Raw genomic sequence first — 27,737 nt, forward strand, 5'->3', positions numbered from 1 at the left:
CAATGATCTCCCTACCAACACCTTCTGGTTCTTGAAGGATAACAGAGTCCACTCCATACCTTCTACTCAGGTCTCATGAAGCCGGCTCCTCCTGCAGATGAAGGAAGGAAAATGGCTAGTATATTATGCACGGATCTGAGTATTCACTGGAACCAGTTCCAAATCTAAGAGGAGATGGATGTCAAATGCAATTCCTGCAACAGACAAGTTTGACATGCAGACTCAATCCTGCCACTTTTCTTCCCCCTTTAAAGAAAGCAGACCCATACTTTTTTTTTTTCTCTCTGAAGGGCCCTCAGCATCCACAGAGAAGGGAGAATGACTGAACGATTTGCCATATTATATACCTTTCTAAGAATGCTCTATGAACATAGATACTGTGTACAGCTATCACCCAAAATTAAAGGAATCCACAAAAAAATCCCACTTATTACATCCTTATTTATAAATGGCCCAAATATTTTATGCAAACTTAGTTATGACATAAAACTGGGTATCATGTATTATTTTCTGTATTAAATGCAGATACAAAAGAAAGCTATTTCAAGGTTGTTTGATCATGTAATTTTATTCAAACTGTATTAAATTATGTATTTAATACGTATACTGTACCTTTTTATAACTGTATTTTAAAGACCCAAAGAGGAGTTAGTTATCCAGAACACATACTTGAAGCAACAAATATAGCAACACATTCGACAAAAGCCCCTTTGGGCAAGTTGCATACATGTAAGCAGATTGCTGCAGATTGGATTTGATTCTCAACCAAGCTTGCAAGATGACAGAGAATTAACCTTTAAATCCACCTTCTTACCTAAAGAAGCCTTCATGCAAGGCTACGTTTATTTCTTACTCAAGGACACCCCAAATATGTCCTTGTACTGTCATCTATTATGTAAGTACAAACTGTTTAAAATGTAATTATGTTAAGTAATACTTGTAAATAGAGTTCTCAACTTATTCATATAAGTGCATGTAAAATGTTCATAAATACACTGCAACCATCTCTGCTGTTGCATTTTCCACATCAAATACTTATTATAAATACTTTCTATAAATATATCTACAGTGAGAAGTACTTATCAAAAATATATTTTATACAACATTAACTTTCCTCAGATTAACATGAACATTTAATTCAAAAAAAGTTTGTCCTTTATATCCAAAGTAATTTTCATCCAACAAAGAAAATAGCCACTGTGACTATTCAGGTGCAGATTGTTTCTTAGGAAACATGAACTAAAGAATGTTTAAAGTTGTGTTGCAACTTGAAAAGGAAGATGAATCCAGTAAGTTTCTCAAGCAATATACATTCTTTACTTGTATATTTAGGATTACACTTTAAAGAAGGATTAACATTCAATCAATGTTAAGGAGATCAGAAACCACAGATAACATAAGTCACATGTACATCTCCAGTAGAAAGCCACACACTTTACTTTTTACATCAAAAATTTCACCAACCAACCAGATTTAAGTGGAATTATCAGTCACATCATATTATAACTAAAATTTAAAACAAAGTCACAATGAACTAAACTTTTTTAAGCAGCAGGGGAGACATTTCAGATATGGTTTACTTAATTCAAACAAAATACGTATTTGATAAAAACTGAACTTCTCCAATAGCATTTGAAAATACTTACAGAGACTGGTACCTGAATATTAAAGTCTACATGACTAATAAATTTAAGGCTATTAACTCTTGTTTAATAAATTAGAAATATGAATATATTAAAGTGTATGGCTTGAAACTAACAACAGAATCTTCCAAAATGCCCCTTTACAAAAATCTGGCAATAACTGAAGTTTGGGATAAAATAAAAAGCACTTCTGTGATGTAATGTCAACAAACTATATTCTTGTTTGTTTACATCCTTCCTACTTTTAAGTTTGGGTGCCGTATGTCTTTTGCACTGAACTGAAAAAAATTACTTCTCTTATTTCATGAGTATACAGCCTACCACAAGAAAAAGACAGTTTTTAGACCTGAAGCCTTCTACAAAGATAATCTACCCAAATGGTCCATATGAGTGACTGTAGAAAAGGTATGCTGGCAGAAAGAGGTGTCTGGTCTCTATTTATGACTGGATTTCCAGACTTTCATCTTGACAATTCACAAAGAAAATCAGCCTACATCAATTTCAAGTTTCAGAGAAACAAGTCTTGAAAATATTCATCAAACTCCTCCTCCCTGTTAAAAAAAAAAAAAAAAAAGTCAAAGAAAGTTCTGCTTTGGATCTGTACCTAGAAGACAATCTTTGTATGAAAAAGATATAGCAGACTTCTGATTAGAATTTGTAGCCGGTATAGATCATTTTGACTTATTCACTACATTCCAATACCCTTCACATTTCCCTATCTCTGCAACAGCAGTGAGTTGACCGTTAGAATTTACTTCTAAGATAATTAACGGTATAGTAGGGGCTAAGGCAGCAGTGGTATGGTAGTGGCTTGACAAAGGTTCTCCTCCAGTGTTGTGTACGTCTTCTCTTTAAAAACACATTCTTAGGTTCACTACATGGAAGGAGATTTAACATAATTTTAAATGTCAGAATATTCATTAAAACACTCAGGAAAAATCTCTGCCTTTGCAGTTCTGAATGGACAGTGTATGTTTTACTAGCTACAAGTTCACTAGATCAAACTAACCGTGATTTTTCATCTGCTTCTTGTAGAGGACCTTTCCAAAAGTCAGCATCTGAAGGACCATCTTGTGCATCGCTGTTATCTGAATCTGTTAAAAAATTCAAAGTGCTTATGAAATAACTTTTTTAAGAATTTATCATTTTTTTTATTTAGATGGTATATTGCTAGAAGCAACATTTAATTGTAACCATGAGAATAAAAAGAACACTTTACTTTGCATAAAGTGAAAATGAAAACATTTTCCAATGTTACTCAATACAGCATCAAAAAGACTCTTAGGTATCATGAACTAATATTTTGGCCAAACATAACAACAATCATGTAAAAACACTGATCTTGGCACAAGAGCAGCATAGCACTTTGTTCCTAAAATTAAGGGTTTATAATCACAAACCCAGAATTACAATACAGTTTCAACTCATGATATTAAATGAATCAATTACTTTACTTCTACTTGAATGACAACTTTTATCAATTGTGACTCATCAGTGAAATTGTCAGAAAACGTGCATTACTGCATAACTGTTTCGTGCAAGTATACAGAAGGAGTGAAAACCAAAAAAAAATCTCATTATCAGAAATATGCCCTGACCTAAAAAACCCCAATCTTCCAGCAGAGCTTTCCTGACAAAACAGAGACTTTGGGCATGGTCTGAGTCATGAGAAAACCGCTTCAGGTCTTCCTGTATCTAGCTGGGAAAACGTAGGTGCTGAGGACATTCCTAAAAACATATAGCACAGCAGAGCAATCAGTAGAAACACTCAATCCCTTCTAGACAGTCTGCAGCAAGAATTGGCATGACCAGGAGATGGGGTTTGTTTCATCAAAAAAGAAACTGGGGACTGGAATTACTGAGATACAGACAAGCACCGCCCAAGGAGTCACTGAGACTCTGAGTGCATCCACCCACAAAACAAGTAGGTCTCTGAGGTACTACAGGTGGTAGCTGGAAAAGACTTTAGTTAAAGCCTAGGATTTATTTAAAATCTATTAATTTTTTGAGTACATATTAGTATCATTCCCTGAAGGGAAATGTAGTAGTTGTTATATCAGAAAAGTACTTTCTTTACACAGCACGCATTACACAGCACATATTTGCATACCTGGACCCATGCAATTATTAATAATGTACCTATTTTTGCACCCTCTACTCTTTTCTGGAACAACCTGACCTCTCATTTTTCTGATTATTTCCATTCTGTTATCTGCCCACATTTTTATTCCTTACTTAAACTTAAAAGATTTCCTTCTTAAAACTCCTTACAGTTTTTCTCCAAGAATTTATAAGTAATTATTTTGACCCTTCATATCTCTGCTTGTTTTCACATAGCATTCTTATCATCTTATAAAATATTAAAACTGCCAGTGAATAAAACTAAGACCAATGACAAATGACCATGAAATAATACAACTTATTACAAAAACATAAAATGCAGAAGATATTCAAATACTTCACCTTTATCAGAATTATCTGAATCTTCTGAAGAAACCTGATCTGGAAAGAAACATAATTTAAAAAACAGTAAGCTTATCTTGGTTTTATCTGTTATCTTAAATTGTTTACAAGGATATTTCTATCACAATATATTACACATACACATGTGCACGTGCATGCACACACCATACATTCAAAGAAAGCAAGCAAACACTGAAGTAAAAAGATTTTTTTCCATGAGTTCAAAGGTCATCAGTTTGAGCTCAAATACATTATCCTGAGATCTGTGGTGTAAAAAGGTTATCTAACATTTCCAAAAGGCTTTCAACCCCAAAGCCTCAGGAATTAAATATTTTACAACCCTTTCTGGTATGCAATGTCCAATTCTTGGACAAATTTTCCTTGCAATGCTTATTTTTCAAAAGGCTATCCCTCTCTGTAAAGTATAAGAAATTTATCTTTTTTTCCTCCAAATTTATCTTTTTTGTGCATCTAGGAAATTTAACCGAAGAAGTTATCTTTTTGACTACCTGTGTTACACAGTCAAGAAAGTTACATATCTGTATTTATACATAATTATGTATCTATATTTATACATATGTAGGTATAGCAAAACCAAGATTCAACTAACATAACTGAATATTTTAAAAATTGAAGGTGTAAAATTTAAATTTACCTTTATGGGTCTTTTTTTTGGACTTTTTTTTTGCTGAAGAAGATAATTTTGTCTTCTTAATTTTTGGCTCTTTAGAGTTCGGTACAGCTGTGCCTCTTTTCTTGCCAGCTTTGACTTCTTTCCTCCTTTAAAAAAAAATGAATGTACACCTTCTCTATCACATGTACTCCTCAAGCAACAGTATATCTTAAGTATTTAATTCAGTTAAACAGTTGTCATTTTTTCTGAAAGCTATCACTAGTTAAACTGAAAAAAAATTAATTCAGTTAAAATGAAAAGTGCTATAGAAACCCTAGAGCTCTATAGCTAAAGACAAAGGACAGGAGATGCTAAAGCTCCTAAAATGACACTGATGCAGGCAACAAAACCAGTGAATTGGCAATCAAAGATTAAATACAGAATATAATTTTATAACATGCCAAATTCTTATTTATATTGAAATCTTATTCTTTCTTTTAGTAAACAATTTTGTATATATGGAATGAGAAAAACATAGTTAACACAGGTTTTAAAATATATTTTCATATTTGATAGTGACAAAACCTGAGGTAGAAGAATCTCAAGCCTAAGACCCTGCTGCAGACCAACAACCCATGTATTTTATTTTAAGCATTATTTATATAGGCTTATTGTATGAACATAGGCTAACTTTTTCCTGCTAAAATTGTTTCAAAGTATTACCTTCAGTTGACAAAGAGAAAATGTTTGACCATGCTTATTCTGAATTCAAGTGGGTTTACAATTTTCCAAAAAGAAGCAAGACAAATCAAACTAATCTCAGTTAGTTAATTCTCCTTCTTAATATGTGCCTACACAGTGCTTTAATGAAACTGAATATGAATTAACTTTTAAAATGGATTAATTAACTATCTTGGATATCTCCATCTAGATGCACCTTTGATTTGTGTTACCTGAAAAAAGAAATCATCATTTCCTAGCTCAAAGGTTTCCCTTTCATATGCTTTTCAGATAATTGTATGGCTTAATTACTGAGCCACGCAACTAAGTTAATGCCACACCGAGAGTCAGAAAATCATAAAAACTTAGTATCAATAGTTATGGAATTCAGTAATATTATAGGTAATAAAAACCAAATAAAATCTTAATGCACGCATTTTATAGGTTCAAAATTCACTATTTTTCTCTCCTATTAATAAGTGATTCTCAAAGAAGAACAAATACTTAAATTCAAAATTTCAAAGCACGGTCACTTGAATTGCACATAAAACCACTATTTTTAAGAAAAGGAAAAGCATTCAAGCTCTTAAACACAGCAAGAGGCAAAATAAAAAAGACAGCGTTTTGCATAAACTTTCAGAAAAGAAACATAATCACTGGGCTGAAATTAAGCAAAGGAAACTTTTCAGCATAAATGAAGTTCCTAATCACCTAGCTGAAGTTTTCCCCCTGTTTGTTGTTCATCATAACTGTAATCTATCAATAACTCAGCCCCCATATTTTCAAAATATTTCATTACCGGTGATGAAAGTTTAGTTTGTAGGAACATTCTGGACATAGCCCTGAAAAAGAGAGAATGAGCACATTACACCCATGTATTTGATAAGCATAATTAACAAAACTTATTAATACATATATAAAACTAGATAGAATACTATCTTCCAATTTCAGTAGCTTTTCCTTCAAAACAAAAGTTACAGTGTAATTGCAGCTAGGGTTGAGAAACATACCATGATAAAAGTCTTCAGTACAAACCCAGATTTTACTAAACCTGGAGAAAGATTACAGGTTTAGCACTGGCAACTCTTCATAAAAAAGTATCAGTGCTTATCATATACAGATATCCCATTTTATGGATCTTCGTGGACAGATCAAATTGTTCTACAATTATACTGAAGACCCGTAAGTCTCTTAGAGCTTTGCCAGAGACTAAATGCTGCCACATGGAGTGTCTTGTGCACAAAAGAAAAAAACACCATTAGCTTGTTTTACACAAAGTAACTGTGTAAACTGTGGTTAAGTTTAATTATCTGATGAACATATCAAAATGTACACCATATCAAATAAGAAAATCTCACTCAAGAGACAAGACTGGAAAAGGAAGTGATTTCATTAAAGTTAGAATTTTTGGAAGAAAACATAAGTATTAAAAATAAAATCAGTAGAGCTGAAGGTGTGCAAGAAGTTGTCTGGTCCAAAGCCCTAAGGACTCCTAAGCCATGTAGTTGATTAAGCAATGACAATGATGAAACCCTCCTTGCAATGCAGTATTGTCCGTTAAAACCAGGCATGCCTGTATACAAAACAGCTTATAATCAGTTATTCTAATTTTCTGACACCACCAATTATACAGCATGAAGTGCTCAACCTGTAACAACTTTATCATATATAATAATAGCCGTTCTCTCTAAATCAAGACCATCATACTACCTGTAATAATTTAACAAAATATCTCATACTCAGCATTTTCCGTTTGGCATGAACTAATATCATTACCATTGGATCTCACTCGATAGCTTTTAAAGCACAAGATATTTGTCTTCTTTCAAGTGTACAAATCCTTGAAGGGCTGACTTACTCAATTTCACAAGTGCATTCCTCTTTTCACCATGTTCAACGTAACCAAAATTCACCTCCCAGCTCTTCAGGCCTTCTTTCTCATCACAGTGCTTACTTCCACAGGAAAACTGACCTTTAAAGAGGTCAAAAAGAGCAAACCGTGGTTCAATGATTAACAAGTACAGGTTTGGGGTTGTTATGTCGTCCAGTTTTGCTCAGTTTTTGCTTTTTGTTTTCCATTTCTTTCAAATAAAAAAGCCCAAATCTAAAAGTAACATCCAGATTAAGGAAACAATAACAGATAATGACAGAGCAATCAATCATACTTGTCTAATACTGCATATTTGCAAAGAAAGAACATAAGTTCATAACTTGAACTGTGTTTTACAATGTATAGATGAAGGCATATGTTATGAAATAATAAGCCTAATACTGAACTCTGAAGAAATGAATGTCACTAGGATACATTCTATGTCTTAAATGATTACTTAGCAGAGGCTGATGGATCAGGAGGTGCGATTCAGACATTCATCTTTAATGACATCAAACTATTCAAAGTATCATGTATGTACAAAATTAAGATGCCCATGTTCTTATTAACTTACTAGTTTACCTGATATATTGGACATACAATTTGTATTCTAATGACTTTCCATAAACGCTTTCCTTTTAAGAAAAGTAAATCCAATTCTATGAGACACTATACGGCAGCTTTAAAAGCTTCCTTGGGTTTACTGTGTTAAATACAACACTAATTTTAAAACAATTTGCACATAATCAATGTTGTTTACACCACTGGGTTCCCAATATTGCATTAATAAAGATACACATATTCCCTTTGCAGAAGGCTGATTTGTATGCAGAGCTGGCAGTAAGGATGTGTATTAATAGGCTCACAAGCAGGACTGCTGGTGAACGATTAACCTCAGAACATTCTGCTTAAGCTGCTAACTAATGGATTGGCAGTGTCCTCAGACACTTCAGTTCTGCAACGTAAAACCACTTGCAATGCTAACACTTGAATCAAAAAAACCCCCAGGACTCCCATTAAAAAAAAGTTTCAAATTAATATACATTAAATATGTTTAACCCTATGTAAGGTATGGCTATTAGTACCCTGTGTCATCAGGAATAATTTGTATCCATTATAAAGAAGTAAAAATCTAGCAGGAAAAATTTATACTATATAAAACTTTTTGGAACTTAACCAGACTCTGTTTACTTCACATCTTCTGAAAAAAATCCCAAAACAAACCCAGAAAAACAGGCAGAGAGAAAAGAGATACACATCAGTTTTATTTATGATTAGCTGTTCTTTACAGTATGTAAAATCCATTTTGGATATTCTACGTTTTGGATGTGAAACTGGATATGTTCACAAGAATGTAGTTGGAACAATATCTTCAGATTGCTAAGGCAAGCAATGAATTCCTAGGTAAACCAGAACTTGACTGTGTAAACCACCATAATTCTGTGCCCTTACACATTTACTTGCATTTATGATCATCTAAATATTTGAAATCATGGTGGGTTTTTTTCTAGTAGATCTCTGCTTAATGCCATATATGTGTATAAACAGGCAGGCTTCTCTTACCCTCCTTTCACACTGCAATCCCTACAACACATATTCAAACCTTGACTTGAATACAGAATTCCACACTTGCTGAAGGCTTTTTCAGTAGTATTTATCACTCTAGTATATCTGAATGTCATAAAAGCATTAAAAAACATATTTTAGCAAAGTAAGAGATCATTATAATCCCCATTGTGTATATGGAGAACCCAAATCAAAGGGAAGTACGGACCAGATTATTCAGTACTTGAAACATGACTTTTCCCACAGTTGGATGCCCAGGAAAGGATGACACAGAAGCCAGTGTGCCAAGTGGACAGTTACCTAATTTAATCAGCAAGAAAAATGTATGTCCAAAATTCCATTTCCATCTGAAGTTTTGTCACCTTGCTATGAGCTGCAGGGAAGTTATTGCCTTCACGTTCAGAATTATATCTCCTATAATCTGGCTGTTAAATGTGTGTTTTCAAAAACTATTAGCACCTCCTGCTTCTTGCAGAAGAACAGAATAGGTGGAAAATATAAGTACTACAAGCTAAATAAAGTACTGAAAATTAAATACACTAACGAAATCTAGAGAGCCAAAAGACTGATTTTAATGCATTTTGATCAGAACTCAGATGTACCAGATTGGTACATGGATACATGGTGCACTATGCAGGTATTGATACCCTGCCCATTTTCCATGGAGGAAATGACTGAGAAAAAATAAAAATGCAAACAGGTTTGGAAGAACATTTGTTTAAATAAGGTAAAGAATATTATATGTGTATATACACATATATGAAATAGGCTAAGAAAGACACTACTATACTAAAAGTGAAATGTTAGCTCAATGAAATAGTGAAAAAATAGAGAGTAGATCAATTTGCAGGTATTAAACCCTATTTTGCCAAATAATATGTCTGGTTTGAGTATTTTACTACTTAATCTACAAATACAAGTAAGTAGAAAACAGCAAATATACCCACATGTTCAGCTTTGCTCTTTCTGCATATTGCTGAAAAAGTCCTATTTCACCTCTACCCAATGAGCCTGTTACCTATTTTCCTACAGAAAACTTTTACCACTATGGCCTTTTGCCTAAAATACCTTTTATTTTAAAATTTTATGCCATACCTTACTACTCATGCTTTGAAAGTAGACAAAAAGTACTTGGGAAGGCATGTCAAATATATTTTTTAAATAGCTTAAAAGCTTTTCATTCTAAGGATTTATTTTCAGACCAACTAACTCACGTGCCTACTATTCACTGATTTATAAAATTTAAAGTAGGGTTTCTACCTTAAGATTTGAATTAAGAAAATGCCCATTTTGTGGAACCATTTATTGAAACTGGTAATGTATTACACCATTAACCGCCATTAAGGTCACATTTTAAATTTAAGGAGATAACAACAGCAATCTCCAATATGACCTCCTTTCAAAACACCTACAGCAAAAGATTAGAGTGGGAAAGAAAAGAAGAGAAAGAAATAATCTGGCATTTACAATTAGTAATACAAGTGATTCCTCTCCTTTCACTCATCCTAATTCTTCTTCTTCTCCATGACCTTACAAAGACAGACACCGAAAACAAAGCAACCAAATGTAAGTAACCGATTCCTGTGTTCCCTTCTTAACATACCCCAAACCACAGTACAGTCCACCAGCAGTGGTTCTCATCACCGCTATTATTGTCACAGCTAAAATAAGCACATGCTCTCCCTTTTTTAATATGAATTATCAGACAGGTAGGTATTATGCTTCATTACATTTAATTAAAGCAATTTATGTTACTGATTTATACTTTAAAATAGCAAAAGAAAGGCATTAAAGATTCACGCCTTTTTTTAAATGATCATTTGAAACTGCACTTGAAAAGAGCATCCAATACATGAGATAAGGTCGAATTCTTGCGCCCCTTAGTGGTGAAAGATACTGTTTCTCAAGTCTTATGTTCCAATTGTATGCTTTCCATTCGGATTTCATTAAAAAGCTTAAAACATGTAATTCTGCACTTTCTCCCACATTTTTAAATATGGAGTACCAGATATTAAAAGTACAATGCAGCTTTAAATTCTTTTTCCCTATGAAGACATAATTGTTCATAAATTACCTATTTCTCATTTAATTCTAATTATCTTTTTAAAGCATCTATCAAGCATATAGCGATATCAAATATAACTATCTGTTAATATAATCTGTAGTGCTGAATGCAACATATGACTACAACTACCTTCAGGAGCTTTAATCTCTGTAGCTTAAAAAACCCCATCATTAATGTTCACACTTCCTCCTGTGAAATATGATATAAATATTTTTACAGAACTGTTCTGATCAACAGTATCACTCCATGCAATTTTCTTGCATGCGCATGCATGACTTCTGAAAACCGTAGATGTGTAATTCCCACTAAAGCTTTCAAAATCAATTTAGCCTAAAACAGACATCACACATGGAACTTTAATTTAAAAGGTAACATTCTGCACAACAGCACTGAAGAAACTGTTAAGAAAATTATTTCCTGAGGAAAAGTATTGAGAGACTTCAATTAAAGGTATCAAAGACTAATGAGGTAACATAGAACTACTGGAGAAAAGCAGCTAAAAACCATATCCATGAAATTCTACATTATCAAATGCGTTATGTTGGTGTTCATTACAAATCTGACCTTGTGAAAATAAACTGCATGTTCTCTTAATTTTAATATATGCAGATCAGTGTGCACTCTAGAGCTATGTGGCATAAAACTGCAAAGTTAGAAGTTAGGTCCATTTAGTGTCCATTATTATCTGATAAACTTACCCACATTGTCAATACTGTCTAACAAAATTCTGTCAAAAAGCAGCAAGAAAAGCATCAAGGAGAAACGTAACATAAAATGAAAGACAGCATTACCTTTTCCTGAAATTACTTCTTTCTCATGTCGCCATCTAAATCCAAACTGTTAAGATAAGAACCAAAATTAAGTTGTGAACAGTCAACATATTCAGTAATGTAAAGACTAATTTCAGTTGACTGATGTCCTGCACATGGTTCATCCATTCAATTCTGGTTAGTAAAATTTAATTTCTTTCTCTGTTAATTAAAAATATCTCCCTGCCTCTGCTCACCAGAAGGATTCCAATTTACACATGCAATTCAAATTCCAGTAGATGCTGTTCAGTACTGAACAGCAACTTTCTAAAAGGCTTCATAGCAGGCAGAAGAACAAATAGAAAATTCGGATAGACTGACTTTACTAGATACTTCATTGCAATTTTGTCCACACTGAAAAGTCATATTAGCACACATCAGTGGATCACCTCTTACAGTCTAAAGACTAAGACAAAAAAAAACCCCCAACAAATGAGTTGTATTTCTCTTTACATTGCCTAGAAACTTCACATGTAGATAACCCATCTACTATTTTTGTTTTCCAGTAGAATCTGCTTCATCCTCTCAAAACAGCAAGTAGCCTAGTGAAAAGATTGAAGATAGAAGGGAGTAAGAACAGCCTCAGAAAAACAATTTTATTTTCACTAACAAGTAGAAAGAGGGGATAAAACTCAGAGGCATACAACTTCTCCAAAAAGGGCTATCTTGTATTTTCATTTAAAATTCATGAGCACAGGACGACAACAAGATAAAATTGCTGCTCTGTAAGCAAAGCACAGAAGACTCTGAACTTCATGTTAAAAGATGGGGAGGGAAGAGGGGGAAGAAGGGTTACAAAATCAAAGAGGTACAAAAGTGGCTGCAAAGCCCATCTTTGGCACCTGAGTTCCAAAGCGTCCTTTGGAATATGAACCTTCTCTTGGTGCACTCACAGACTGAACCCACACAAATGTGCATTTTGCAGATGCAGTGGCATAAATTCTGTAATATACTGGATTGATTTTCAGTGTTTTTAATCTAATTTTAAACACTGCACAGAAGTACAGGTATCTATTGCTGTGTGGGGTCTTTAATGTTGTTCATTTTTCTAATAAACCATAATAGTTCTTTATCTGAAGGGCAACAGCATGGAGTTCTCATGCATGAAGTGGTATGTGGTTCAAAGAACATCAGAAAAAACAGGGAAACAAAAGTTTTGGCTTTTAAGAATGTGCCATACTGTCATATAAATGCTTTGCACCTTAATAACAAAGCTGAAAAAATGGAGCAGAAAGACATCAGTATCCAAATGTTTTGTCAGAACTGATTTTCCCCAGGTCAATATATTACATAGAAGATGACTAAGAAAACTAAGAATTTGTACACCAACGAAATACTTGCCTCTTTAAATCAGTCCACCAGTTTTCAAATTGGTATTATAACATAAACAATGTTTCACACCTACTGGTTTCACTGGTAAAAAAATCACAGGAGAAGATCAGGTTCTGCTATCATACTGTGTATGATGACAGTTTGCTAAGGCTGGATCAGATTGTGCTTGGTCTACTCTACAAATCTGCAGTGTGGTCTAAAGTACCATTATACCACTCACGCTTCAGTCAAACAAAAAATTAATCAATTGTAAAAACTAAGAACTCTGCTGAACAGTTCAGTGAAAACAATGTAAAATACAGCTGTAAATGTAGAATTCATGATGGAAACCAGTTGATCCAAAGAGTGATGGTAATTGTTTTTGCTCTTCTAAAGGATATCTGCTGTTTTACAGGGTATTCTAATTCTGAAAAGCTTGTGATGCAATTGAAAAATACTGCAAGTTTACAATTAAATGTCAACAGTATTTTGGCACCAATTTTGCATGTGTGTGCTGCTGGCAATAAAGAGTAAAAAACAATTTGACCCTATCTGCACATTTGATTTTTCATAGTGCATCTGCTACTTCACCAATCATGAAGTTATCCATGCTCACTTTTGCTACTGATGTAGACTTTTACACAAATTTTCGCTCACAGTCCAAACTTGACTCAGTAAGATATAAATCAGATTACATCCTTACAGAGTATTTCTGTAATGGTATCAAGAAAAATAATCAAAATAAAAGAAAGGAGTGAGTCAGAACCACCTGTAGTACATCTAGGACAAAAGCTGTCCTCATCCGCATTCATTTTTGCCAATCATTCTTCCACCAACTAGTAGAAAATGACAGAAAGTGACCAAGGCTAAGAAGAAGCAATAAAATAAAAAGTAAATACAATTTAATTCCTCTAACTAAGCTGAAATATGAGGAACAGATTAAACTATATAGGAAAATTAAAAATTAGGGTAGGTTCTTGAATAGTCAGCCTGCAATATTAAGGAATGCAAAAGTATTGTCAGCAGACAGCATTTATTCCGCCTCGTCGTCTTTGTTAAATGATAAATGGGCTACTTCTACAAGGTAGACCAAGACCAAGTAGAACAACTCCAAAACAGATGCTTTACAAGAGTATCAAATGGCTAACTTAATAAGAAATGATAGTTTTAAAAATGTGAAAGACTGCTTAATATCCATAAACACTAAAATTCCCAAATTAAATATGGACTGCTTGTGTAATATGCATTGGCTGCAGCAACAACTAACATGTCCACAGTCACCTCTTTCAGAAAAAAACAAATGTATGAATTTAGACAACACTGTGGAAAAATACCATAGATATTTTAAATATTTTTATTTTCACAGGAAAGCCTCCATGCTGAAAAACAATGACAAAAGCAAACGTATTAACATTACCAAGTGGAAGACAAGTTGGCCTAGAAATCTGAAAATGATCTGGAAATAAAAACAAAAGAATAAAATGTATTCTGTTTAACGACCAGGTGTCAGACAGATTTCATTTCTTAGCAAATAGGAGACATTTCCAATCTGTTAAGCTACAAAAAAAAGCAGAGACAGCAAATAAGAACCTTTCTAGGAAAATAAGACAACAAAGAGAAGAGAACATTTCTAGTCCAATGCGTATCAAAGTAAAACCTCCATGCAGAGCACTCTCCCTTACTGCACTGCAGAACTGACAATAGAACTAAACTATCTGACAATACAGACAGTCATTTATGAGCCTCAAAGCTTGCAGACAAGACGCACTGAAGGTTCAAAGACAACCTTGACCTAAAAAATTCTGATCTAGAGAAAATGTAAGGAGTAACAGACCCATCACAAGCAAGAGCCGTCAGAGCACACTCCTCCAGTGTCTCTAAAGAGCCTCACACCAGAGGGTCACCTTGGCATTTCTCATTAAAAGAGAAGGAAAAGATTGTATGTCCTACCTACACAAAGAAAAGTGGGATCGTGGGTCACAGGGTCCCATTTGCCTGCGGTGCCAGCAACTGAGGTGAGTGCAGGTGTGCAAGGGAGCGTGTGAGCACCAGTGAAGAACAAGCCAGACTAGCCATCAGCTAGGTGAAGTGGCCTGGGAGCAAGGAGGGTGAGCGGGTCTCCGCCGGCCAGCTCTGGGTGTGAGACCACCTGTGTACCTCCAAGGATGAGAGCACAGGGGGGTCTGCTATGGGACCAGGGGAGTCCTAGCCATCTCTGTGTGTGCGTAAGTGTATATGCATGCGTGTATGTGAGTGAAACAGTCTGAACCAGAAACTGGAGTGTGGCTGTGGCCTTGGGTGTTCATATGTCTTGAGGCTTCTTACTGTTTTCTTTTGAGCTTCGGTCTTTGACAAGGTGCTCTGCTTATTTTTCAGACCTCAAGAGAGCCCTCCCATGAAACTCGTCCTTAGGAAAAAAGTGTTTTTTCTCACAAGAAAAGTTCTAAATGAGATCCGAGCTACAATCTCTATGCAGAGGTCTTTAGAAGAATTAGCTGGCTAGAAGATTTTGGGTAGTAGCAAAACAATTACAGTTGTGAAAAGACAGATGGGTATGTATGTGCAAGTCTCAATCTATATAATATATGTACATTAAAAATATCACAGAAAACTGATCTCCAACTTTACTTTGACATCACCTAGCAGGATATAGAATCATAGAATCACAGAACAGCCCAAGTTGGAAGGGACCTCGCAAGACCATCTGGCCCAATCTTTCATGGGAAAGGGAGCCTAGATGAGATTATCTAGCACCCTGTGCAAGCGCATCTTGAAAACCTCCAGTGATGGGGACTCTACCATGTCACTGGGGAGGTTGTTCCAGTGAATGAATGTTCTCACTGTAAAAAATTTCCTTCTTATATCAAGATGAAGCATCATCACATAAAGCATCAACAACTATCATACAAAAGGTTGGCCAGCTGAGAAGCTTGTTACCCACCCTGCACCTCTCATAGCACCAGCACTGCAAAACAGAAGGCACGAGGGGCTAAAGATATCCAACTTCCATTTTCTGGAAATGCAGAATAAGAATCAAGGCAGGAAAAATCTGAAAGCACAGACTGCATTCCATTGGTGTGAATGGGATCAGCAGCCTATTTCTGACTTCTAAGAAAAAAACCTGCTTTGACATTCTTCTGTACCAAACATGGGCATGGATAAATCAATAATTCAGAAAAATCTAATTTTTTCTATTTTTCTAAGAATTTCTAAGAAAGGACTCTTGCGTGGTCAGAATGTATTTGAGAACAGAGAGCATAACCTAATATAAGAGAACAAATTACATGATACAGCAGAGTTATGCTAACATGGCAATTCCAAAAATACAGGTAATGACTTATGAGCATAAATAGGAATTCAGAGTGACCTCAAAGTTAGGACAGCCACATTTGAAGTCTGACAGGGAAACACTGTTCACACAACATACACCAGAAAAAAAAAAAAAAAAAAAAAAAGAGGAAACTGGGGTAGAGCAGTTTCCCACAAAAGATAGCAAACATATGGAAACTTGGCACAGCAGTGAAAGAAAAAAATCTGTAAGCATGCTCAAGGGAAAATCAGTTGGGGGGGCAGGGCAGAGATTGAGGGATATGAAACAGCTATAGGAAAATAAAATCAAATTTACTCAAAAAAAAGGAGGGAAGACATCTTCAGCATTTTACTTTTTGTTAATTTTAATTTAATTTTTTGCATTTTTCTGTTCCAATTTTCTTTAGAAGGCTGTCATCTTTTCTGTCTAATATTAGAGTTTAAGCCCTGTCCTTGCAAACATTTACCAGCGAATGTAATTTTCAATACTATAAATAGTCTCAAAGAACTTTATATAGACATTGTTTGCACGGCTTTGTTACTATGTGCTAATAACACTAAGACGCATCTGAGTTCAGCAACATTCTTTGCAAAATCACAATAGAAAATTCACGTATTCTTTTTGACTAAGAGGTTAGTCAGTCAAAAACTTGGAAACGACAAAGGCTGTTCTGGTTAAGAAGAAAAACTGGTGCTGGAATTGGGCTGTGTCCCTTAAGAAATTCTATTTATTTATAAGGAGCATACAAATCCTGTTTCCATAAACAGAAAAGAACAACTAGCAAAAGACGCTGCTTTAGAACAGACATTTCCAAAATTGTTTCTGCCAGCATTCAAGTACAAAACTATCCCTTTTTAGACTCTTTTTTTTTTTTTTTTTTTTAACAGTAACATTCCCAGGGTTTTTTTAGGCTTCATCTAGTGCTTCTCTCCAGCCAAATCTCTCTAGCCTTCTCTCCTTAACCTCTCTGCATTTTCTGCCTTTCTTACACACAATGTACCTCTTCATAAAACACCATCTGACAGAAATGCTCCTATTCCCACAGAAGCACATTTTTGGGGCAGTGACAATGCTTGGATTCAAACTGCTGCTGCTTATTAAATAACTTGACAAGTTCTCACAACTCTCTTTCTAGGAAAGGGGTACTAACATTCTGGTTTCACAACATATCCACAATCATAAGGCAATTTTTAAAAAAGGACTTACTTTAAAACCAAGATGATTTTACAATAATGAAACGTACCTTATTCTCTTTGTATCTACTGAGATCTGCTATACAGTACTCTTTGAACAATTTATCATAATACTTCTTTGCAAGCCTCTTCTCCCTATAACAAAAGGTATTATTTTTTATTAAATATAGAACATGATACAATTCATTTTACATTGTAATGACATTAGCAAGACAAAGACATGTTGTTTCATCTGAAGAACACAAGCTGCAGAGCTAGAAATGCAACAGAAATACACTCATTGAGCTAAGGGGTAATTTCCATAAAACTGGAAAAATACATCTAAAATATATCTACAGCACAAATTAAACTATATTTTTTCAAACCAGGCTTCCTTCAGAGTTTTCAGAACACTCATTTGGATCTCAGAGAATGCACAAATATTTCTTAGTTCTTTCTGTCATCAATTCATTTTGCCACTGAGCAATATTACAATATGAAAGACCTCCTAAAGGTCTTTCATTTTTAAATGCATTAAAGATCGAAGAATGATCACGAAGTATGCACAGTAATTCTTAGTTAGTAGGGGACACCACAAATTTAGTACAAGTGATCTAAAAATAACATGTTCTATAATAGTTCCAGGTACCAATTCATGTCTGCTTCATCATCTTCGTTCCACAGGAATCTATGGTTTTCTCTAATAACATCAAGATCCGTCTTGTCATTTGCTCTATAAAAGGACACATTTTTTTTAGAACAATGTAACATTAAAATGAAAAGTCAGTCAAATAATAATTTGGTAAAAATCAGTATTTCAGAGTTGTGATCTCCACCTCACTGCATAAAGGAATATGTTGCTATGGAATAAAACTATCAAAAAATTTATTCCCTGGCATAGCTTTTCCCAAATGAAAAATTCACAGTGGAAAACAGCCACTGAAACTGTGGATGACCTGATCCTGTCTGAAAACACTTTTTAGAGTTTTTATTGAAGACAGTAATGATAGAAGGGAGTTATAGATAGCTCTAAAGAAGGTTATCATTATTCTGGACAATGGATAGCAATTCTGCACATTTCAGAAGTATTTCAGATTGTTATTTTGAAGGTACTGCCAGATATTTCTCAATGTACTCTCAATTAATGCTCACCTGTCATCTTCCGTTTTACATAACAAAACAAAACAGCTCATGTTAAGTTCTTACATAAAAATAATGGTGCAAAACAAAACAAGGCAATTCTGTGGTTTGGATATTTACAATGACTGTAGTTACTATTTGTGACCAAAAGAATTAGTTATTTGATACATAGCCACATCGCCCTCTCCCCCCAAAGCTATAATATATATTTAATGGCTTTATATAACAGGGGAGCTTTGGGGGCACGAGGGGAAAGATTGCTAATGGTTCTTACCCAGAACGTCGGAAATCCTCTATTTTGCCACCATAGTATAAAATGTAGTCATTCACAAACTTTTTATGCCTTTCATACTGAATAAAGCAATTAAGGATTGTTTCAGAACTTATCTTCTTTTACTTCACTATAGTTTAAAACTAAAAAAAAAAACCAAAACTTTTTATATACTTAACAGAAAGAAGTTTTTTTCTCAAAAACAGCTCAGTAATTTCCAGAAAGAAAGGAATTAATTAGCAATTTTTACTTAATAACCTCTCATAAAAGCTACTTTCCAAATACAGGAATTGAAGGCAATTTCATCTTTAAAACCTCATTCAGCTGCCAGACCTTTATAGAATTGTCTTCCTTTATCAAAGATGCTCTGTACGCATATACATAGAAACTGGGTTCATTTTTTCAGCTGTAATTTAGACAACAGCTTCTTAGTACTCCAGTTTTGGTTTAAAAGAGGTTTGTATTTTTGTATTATAAAAATAGTCTGGCTACTAAAATGGAACAATTTATTACATTTTACCATCAACATACAAATAAAAGTTATCTGCTTTAGTTTGGAGATGAAAATCACGGGAAAATATGTAATGCTTTTTTTAGAACACTTCGGCCTCAGAGACATGATTTGAAACGCATTTTGTACCATAATTTGAGCAAAAATATGTAATTACTTATTCAGAAAATAAGTGTCTTCACAAATAAAAACATTATCTATGGCTACTTAAAAATATTTTCAATTAACTTGTATGGTGTTTCTGAAGCAGCAAATTAGGAACTACATTATCTCCTGGTACATATCCTGGCAACTACTGCATCAGTGTGAATAATTTGTATCAACCTACTGTTTTGACATGCATTAAAATTTTATTGAGAAAACATTTTATTTTCCAAAGGCCCCCAAAAAGTTCATTTAACCCCAGTATGTGTCTTTTTTTTTTTCTTTCCACCACAAATAGAAGGAACAGAGAAGCAAGCCCAGAAGGTTTAACTGGCACAATTAAATACATTTAACACAACATACTCTTTTGTGCTGCCATTTGAGTTACTAGGCCTTAAAAATGCATAACAGTAAAGGTTTTAAATAGGAACCACTCAAAAACATTAGCAGAACCTCATAAAAGTCTCTACACAACGAGTTTTGTAGTCATTCCAGAATATACAGGCTTTTCTGTGGCTAATGACAGTCTACAACGTTAGTGGGACTGATTAAGATATGCCCCCTTTACAGGCATACGATGGTTTATGTAGTGCCTGGCCAAATTCTAAGCAGGTTAGGAGAAGTTACTTTCTGTTTACTGGAGTTTCCAGATTTAAGTAAGTCTTTCCATATTTAATTAGTCTTTACATTCCTATTTATTAACTGTTACTGCTGAAGAACAGCTATTTAAACAAACAAGGAACTGATGGTATTTCAGATACACTCAGTCAAAACATGTAATGACTGCCCCAGGTGAAAACTAAATAAAAGGAGAAAGGTTGTAATCTAAATAAGGTAGTAGTTATAAAAATAGTTACAAATTATGCATGAAATATGATTAAGAGATTAGAAAAAACTAAAATAAAACTGCACATGATATTAAACAGGCTTACATTAGAGCATCTGTAAAAGATATTACTGGAGATAAGGCTGTTTTGAATAGAATTCTGAATTAACTAATGCATTCTTAAATTTCCAGTAGAAATGTATTTGTCCACAGATAATAGCAGCCTTATATAGACTTATGTTCTGTATAAACTCAGCCGAAAGAGCAAAGTGTCTTTGTGCCAGTCGAAATAAAATTCACTGTGTAATAATTTTGTCCCAAACAGGACAAATGAGCATATAGGAAGAATCTGGAAATGCCTCTACTGAGTAGAGGCATTCTCAGAGACACCTCAGCAACAAAAAGAAGCCAATTTGAAGAACGACTCAGTATCTGGTGCTGCACTGTCAACTGCTGTGATAACTGAGAAATCCCAGTATTTCACCATAATGGATAACCTTGGAGTTGAAGAAAAATGAAACAGAAGGATACAGCATCCATTGCTATCAAGTGAAATCTTCTTTTTCTTGCTTCTTCCCTGTTAATAACAAACAGGTTTGAGTGAAAGCTATCTTTACATTAAGGGAAAAATGCCTCACAAAAGCAATAGATAAAAGATACCTATCCCATTCTTCAGCTGCAAATTGTCTGTGAACGACACTGCCTTGTTTCGCTTTTTGGAATGGCTTTATCAGAAGGCTATCTTCCTTTATACTAAAGGTGGGGGGGAAAAGGAAGAAAAGTTAGTCAAGAACTTTTCATAAGCAATAAAATTTTCATATGCCAAACTTTGCACTAACTTGAATAACAAAACCTGTTATATTGCTAGTTTCTACATGAATAAAATCAAACTTCAGAACCAACATCAGCTTAGATTTTACATCATTTGCAGAACAAAATCGGAAAGGCATTTGCTTACAGTTAGCATTTAAAGAAAATTGCTTAAAACAGCAATTTGTAATATTTATTTTGATCAATATTATCACTATAGAACCACAATGAAAAAACCCTGAAGATTCCTCAGTTTTACTCTACATTTAAAGCCCTCTATAAATCTCAGCTACACAGCCAGGAACAGGAAGGACAGTATGTTCACTGAATAAGAGTGACTGCTAGTAACCCTATCCCATCCTTTCATGCTAATGTCTCAAGACCTCATTAAACAGCTCTGCCTCTCGTAGTGTAATCACAAGAATTGCTAATTTAAAACTTAAGTACTGTGTTGTGAACTGTACTTGTCAGTGGGCAGCTAAAAATACTTTCAGAATTCAACAAAGTAATAAAAAGTTAAATATAAAGTGATGTACTTTAGCTAGTAAAAGGTATATTTAGTTAGTTTCATTCCTCAACAGAGATGAAGAAAAGATTTTTCCATAATTATCAGCGGGCAGAAAGAACGGAAGTCAGAAACCTGCAGAAAGCAAGACAGGGAATTTATATTTCAAGCTGTGGAATACAGGACACTAGAAACTAAGGGTATCATTTGCTCAAAAGGATCTGTAGGCACAAAATCCCCATAAGGAGACTCCATAAAACAGCAATATGAAGAAAACTTAAGACTACTATTTTCCTTAAAGTGAAAATAAGTATCATGACAGAGCAAGAAAAGGACATATACATATACAGTGAACCCACAAGCCCTACTGGGAATCAGCAGTAGTGTGCCAGAACAAGGGTAATGATGATATTTTCGAAAGGCTTCTGATGGTTAGTTACTATTCCGCCTAGAAAGTGGAATGGTATAACGTGTAATGGCCTTTTAAAGAAAACGAAAACTGAACAATATTAGTCACTGTTTTAACGGAGAACAGCTATATTTATAAAATAAATGGAACAGCACAATGCCTGCTATTATTCCAATAACTAAAACATGATTTTTTTTCCCCAGAATGCAGTCAGACACTACAAAACCCACTCTTTCAATTTTACTAGAAAGGAAAATATGTAAGAGTCCTAGGAAAGTTTCCAGAAAGCCTTCTTAAATAAAGTCCAATAACAGAGCAACGGAGAGACAGGAAAAGGTAAGAAAAATATATGCATAGTGGAGGCAAAATGTTCAGTACGGTGCAGAAACTGTCGAAGGACTATGGTGCCAAAGCAAAATAAATACATAAATAAATAAAAATCTTAATAATATAATGACATCAGACTACAAAATTCAAGGTCACTAATTGTGCGAACCACTGAAAGAACCGGCAAAGGTGATCTCAAATAAGAGATGTGTAGTTACATTTCAAGGACTGAGTACAACACAATTCACCAATTCCCAGGTCTCTTCACAAATTAAATAATAAACAAGTAGCACCAGTTCTTCACTTCCTCCAAGCAGGTGTTCCATATCTACAAAGCCTGCTGCCACTTGGCCTTTTTTGCCTTGCTGTCTTAGCAGCTCCATGTGTCCTGACGGATCACAGTGAAGCGAACAGCGCAGCCAAACCCCAGCAGTTGATACTAATGCTCGGAAAAATGAAACACTCTACTCTGAGAACTGAGGGGCATATAGACACCAGATGGACATGGCAGGACGGATCTTAATCAGCTGCCCCTGGGAGACGGCTTGCTTTGGCAAGCTTGACATGAGGAGATGCAGGAACCAAAGACATTGATTTTTCAAAAACCATTTCAACACCAGACTTTACATACCACAGCATAATCTTCTATATACAGTAATAGGCCATTTGCACAAAATACATAATGCAAAGTGTTAATTCTGTATGACATTACCTTTTAGTCTTTTGCACAGACTTCTCTCCATTCTCCTCATCACTAAAATCAGAATCATAGCCTCCATGGCCATGTGCCTGAAAATAATAGACAACACAGTCAATATACCTGCTAATGTAATATGGACACAGCATAATTAGAAATCAGTACTGTCCATCATGCATAAATAAAAGAGAGAAAGACAGAGAGCAAGCGAGCAAGTGCAAATTCTCACATACGTCTAAACCAAACCAAATTCAACAGACAATACAGAGTATATTCCAAATAACACAGGGCAAAGAAAGACATCGTCATCACTTATAAATAATTTATATGCAGATGTCCCCATATTTAATCGTCACATAGATGCAGATAACCAGAAGTACGATAAACATCTCTGGTCTTTACTTTCAAACAATCTCCCTTATATAAGAAAAAGGTGAGTATTTTCCCCAGGAGCTACTCTTTCAGAGGGCTGGAGGACAGCAACTGATGTGCCCACATTATAAACAAACAAAGATGAGAACAAAAGTTTCTTGGGCTGTGGTACAGCATTTTACATCATTAGATCTTACATTGGTAACTGGAAAGCTGATTGAAATGATAACTAAAATACAAAATAACAATATGCCTGCAAAAATGTACCGTCTAATCAGCACAACATTCCTACCATGAAATGAAATCCTTTTTTCCACACACTTTGGGACTACAATGTCAAATTAATACATATAAGAAAACAAAAATATCCCATATCTTCATGCCATCAAACAATCAAGCACTGACTGATGCCCAGATCTATCACCTCCATTTTTCAAGGCACAGTTACACGTCCAATTCTTTCAGCAGAAGTAATGGCTTAAGTAGATCACATCTCCTCTCCCTCTTCCAGTTGCTCAGTTACAGTTGTGAAACTACACATGAACCAGATCAAACATCTCACCCAAGTTACAAAGGATCCTACCCAAAGAAGATTATTTTAACCCAGATAAGTTTCCTGACAGTTCATCCAGAGCCCCCCAACCAGCTACACCAGCCAGCTGGAGGGGTAGCACAGGAAGAGAACAGCCAGAGCTGGGAACTGCATAAACCAGCACCAACACCAAAAAAGCATTTACACAACTGGAACATTTACACAACTGAGCTAAAAACAAGAGGGATGGTTATTACACATCTGCATGCGGAAAGGTTCGACACGTAATTCCTAAGTATCTTGGTAACTCAGACTGTGGATGAGAAAAGAAACTAGGTTAGAAAACCAGTGTATTTGATTCAGTGTTGCCAATTTCTACATTACCTACAATCATAGTCCTCCTCACACAAAACCTGAGAAAATCAAAATCCGCAAAAAAGACGCACCTCTTCAGGATGATTTTGATGAGGTGCCTGCTCTTGATGCAAATGCCTCCCACAAATGCCACACTGGAGAGTCAACTGTATCCTCTACTGACATCAACAACTGGTCTGTATCATGCAGAGTATGTAAAACACTATCTTCTCACACTGATGGTGAAGGATTGATTTTGAAGATTTTTTTAAATATTATTTTTATTAATAATAAACTGTACCTTTTTTCCTTGCTTTAATACTGTAATGTTCCTTCCACTCTTGAACTCTTCTGAAGAAGACATAGCTCTCGTATATGTATATAGTTGAACAAAAGCAAATCAGAACTTTCTGATTTGCCTTCATGTTTTCTATTTCCCAGCAGACACAAAAATTATCAGTTACCAAAAAAAAGCGCAGCAGATGTCTGCAGTGTCTGGTGTAAGTGGGCCTCATGCACTGGCAAAAGAGCAGTAATGGTGTGAAGTCCTCCCAGCACAGTCCCATGATCATCCACAGTTCAGATGCAGGTCTCCTAGCTGAGGTGGTTCTAATAGCAAGCCTGTCACTACTTTTATTAATGAAGCTTATGTGGTCTTTAAAAAAGGCTGAATACATTATGAGTGTGCAGCAAATATATTTATACTTGGCCTCTAAATTTTAAAAATATCATGGTAATCTAGGAATGTTTTAAATGGCAAAAGTAATGCTTCCTAGATGAACACTGAGAGCTTCCTTCACACTTGAAAGGGGAGAAAGTCCAAGCCAACACAATGGGCATGAAAGTCAACATGAGACAGATGAAGTACAGAAACAGGTAAGAGGAGAAAAGCTCGAATAAAAGGAGATTTTTCCAAAGTGGTTGCCTTTGGATGATGGGCCCCAGGACAGAAGCAGACATGCTCAGTAATCAGCTCCCAACTGATTCCAAGAATGACTCAAAAAAAAAAAAAAAAAAAAAAAAGGATGCAAGAAAAGCTGCTCCAACAGAGTCACACTATAGGGCTCTGAGAAGTTGATGACTACCTTTTGGAAAGCTGTGACTGTGAATATAAGGGCAGGTATAGCTAAGGACTAGGTCCTGAGAGGCTGCTCTTCCAACAGGAAAACTTCACAGCTTCACCCATTCCTCTGCATCACTAAAATCACTCAAAGATAAATTCAGAGTGAAAAAGAGTACGACCCACAACTGATGTCCTGACACTTCTAGGTGACTCCTTCTTCGAAGGCAACAGCAGGACCGGCAGGTACTGTACCGAATTTGGGGTTGACGTCAGCAGCTCCAGCAGTGCTGGACGGCACTCTTGGAGACTGGGACTGAACAATTACTGGCCTGATGCCTTAGGATGATACCAAGATGACCTGACATTTAGGTAAAACATAAAAATGAACTCCATCAAAGAATCTCATCCATAAATTTATCTTTCCATTTTGGAAGGACAGTGTAAATAGACACCTGCTTAATGTTGTGAAATTTCAAGACTGATTTCTCCCCTTCTCCACAAAAAAAGCCAAACAACAATCCCAAATAAGGAAAATGTATTTAATATTTAACTGTAGTAAAAGAGGGGCAGATACCAAAGCTTTGTGCCCAAGCTAGTAGGTTTTAAAAGAGGCATATGTAGACATGGACATGCAAAATTGTCAAGAAAATTTAAAACAACTACTTTCACTATTTGATAAACCCTTTAATATAATCTTCACTTTGATGGAATTTGTCAGAAACGCAGAACGCTTTTAGTAAATTAGTAAGGTAAATACCAAACATTTTATCAAAACATGAACCTGAAAGCTACATAACTTAAATGGTACAGTGTGTTTTGTCTGTTGCACCAACTTTGAACTTTTTTTTCCCAAACAACAAAACAAACTGAAACCACAAAACTAAAACAAGTATCAATATGCCCTGGGATACATTTAAATCACTGACATTTAAGTAATCCCAACGTCTTGGATTAATTAATAGCGAAGCAATTGGAGACAGAACCAAGCCCACTAACTTAGGGCTCCTAAAAAATGGCAACTTAAACATAGCAAATGTACGAATGCTGTACGCAACTGAGGGCAGACAGAGGAGATGTCAACTGTTGATGTCAATACAGGACACTGCAGACTCCCCAGCACTGCATTTACAGGAGGTATCTGCATCCAGAAAAGGCACCTCCTTTAACTCTCTCCACCGGACTTAACACACACTAGTTCATGTTGACTCCTGACCACAACATGCAGCTGAACAGAAAAAGACAGTTAAAAAAAAAAAAGGCAAAACAATCCTACACACAAAATCCCAACTCATGGCTCCTGACCTCAGCCCTAATCTTGCTACGCCCCTCACAAGCATCACTCCCATCCTTCCCTTTATCTGCCCAGCACACAGGGCTCTGCTCATGTCTGCTCACAGCCTGGATGTGGCCCAAAACAGACCCAAGTGCTCATTCTGGTACAAACAAACTACTCTGGGAGGGCCTGAAGGGAGCGTGAGATCTAAAGGGGGCTTGAGGAGCCATCCTGGCTGGATAAAGGGTGCCATGCGGAGGGTCAGCATGCTTCACTGCAAAACGCTCTTCCCACCTTGATGTTGTCTTTGAGGCTTTGCACCCCCCCACTTGGGGGAAAAAAGTGAGAGTAAGTACAATTAGCTTCAAACCTACTCTTCCTTGTAAAACCAATTACGAGGAGTATTTGCATATACACCCCTAACAAAGAGAAAAGACACCCACAAGATACTGCCCCTTTATTAAAGCTCTAAAACTATGAAAGGAGAAGCAGGAGTAAAAGGTAGGTAACAGCAGACCACGACAGTGAGCATTAGAGCTTTGTGGGGCTCCACGGAGAAAAATCACACCGAAAACCGGCCCGTGTGGGTCCGACACGACTTCCGAAGACGTTCTCATGCCCCGACAGCCGCCCAGCCCTGCCCCGGCGTGCTGCGCGGCCTGCCAGACCCGTCCCGCCGCCACCGAAGCGGCCCTCGGGCGGCCGCGGGGCGCAGGCCGCGGCCCCCCGGCAACCCGCCCGCCGCACGGGGAGGGCGGCTCGGCCCCTTCCCCGCACAGGCACGGCCTGGCCCCTCCGCCGGCCCCACCCCCGCTGCGATGGAGGCCGCGGCCTCCGCCGAGGCCTGGCCGCCGCCCGCCCCTGCCGGGCCCCCTCCCTCCGTCCCTCCCTCCCGGGCCCCACTCACGGCCGCGGAGAGGCGCAGCTGGTTGGGCACCATGGCAGCGGCGCGGCGCGGCCC

General features: G+C 36.1%; 1 protein-coding gene across 2 annotated transcripts; it reads right to left on the bottom strand.

The window, feature by feature from the left end:
- Positions 1–548: 548 nt before the first annotated feature.
- On the bottom strand, positions 549–27,737 carry LOC127017521 (protein FRA10AC1). Of its 2 annotated transcripts, none has more exons than XM_050898632.1 (14): positions 27,684–27,737; positions 23,198–23,274; positions 21,095–21,187; positions 20,966–21,011; positions 18,957–19,033; positions 18,192–18,275; positions 17,614–17,698; positions 11,732–11,777; positions 7,298–7,411; positions 6,239–6,281; positions 4,762–4,886; positions 4,107–4,145; positions 2,653–2,737; positions 549–2,194 (listed from the first exon to the last, which is right to left on the bottom strand). In XM_050898632.1, the coding sequence occupies exons 1-14, from the start codon at positions 27,714–27,716 to the stop codon at positions 2,152–2,154; spliced, it is 990 nt and encodes a 329-aa protein (XP_050754589.1). In that variant the 5' UTR covers positions 27,717–27,737; the 3' UTR covers positions 549–2,151. The 2 variants fall into 2 exon arrangements, with proteins under 2 accessions (XP_050754589.1, XP_050754588.1); XM_050898631.1 differs by lacking the exon at positions 27,684–27,737 and adding an exon at positions 27,071–27,187.

The sequence above is a fragment of the Gymnogyps californianus genome, chromosome 6 (assembly GCF_018139145.2).
Source record: "Gymnogyps californianus isolate 813 chromosome 6, ASM1813914v2, whole genome shotgun sequence".
Taxonomy (NCBI): domain Eukaryota; kingdom Metazoa; phylum Chordata; class Aves; order Accipitriformes; family Cathartidae; genus Gymnogyps; species Gymnogyps californianus.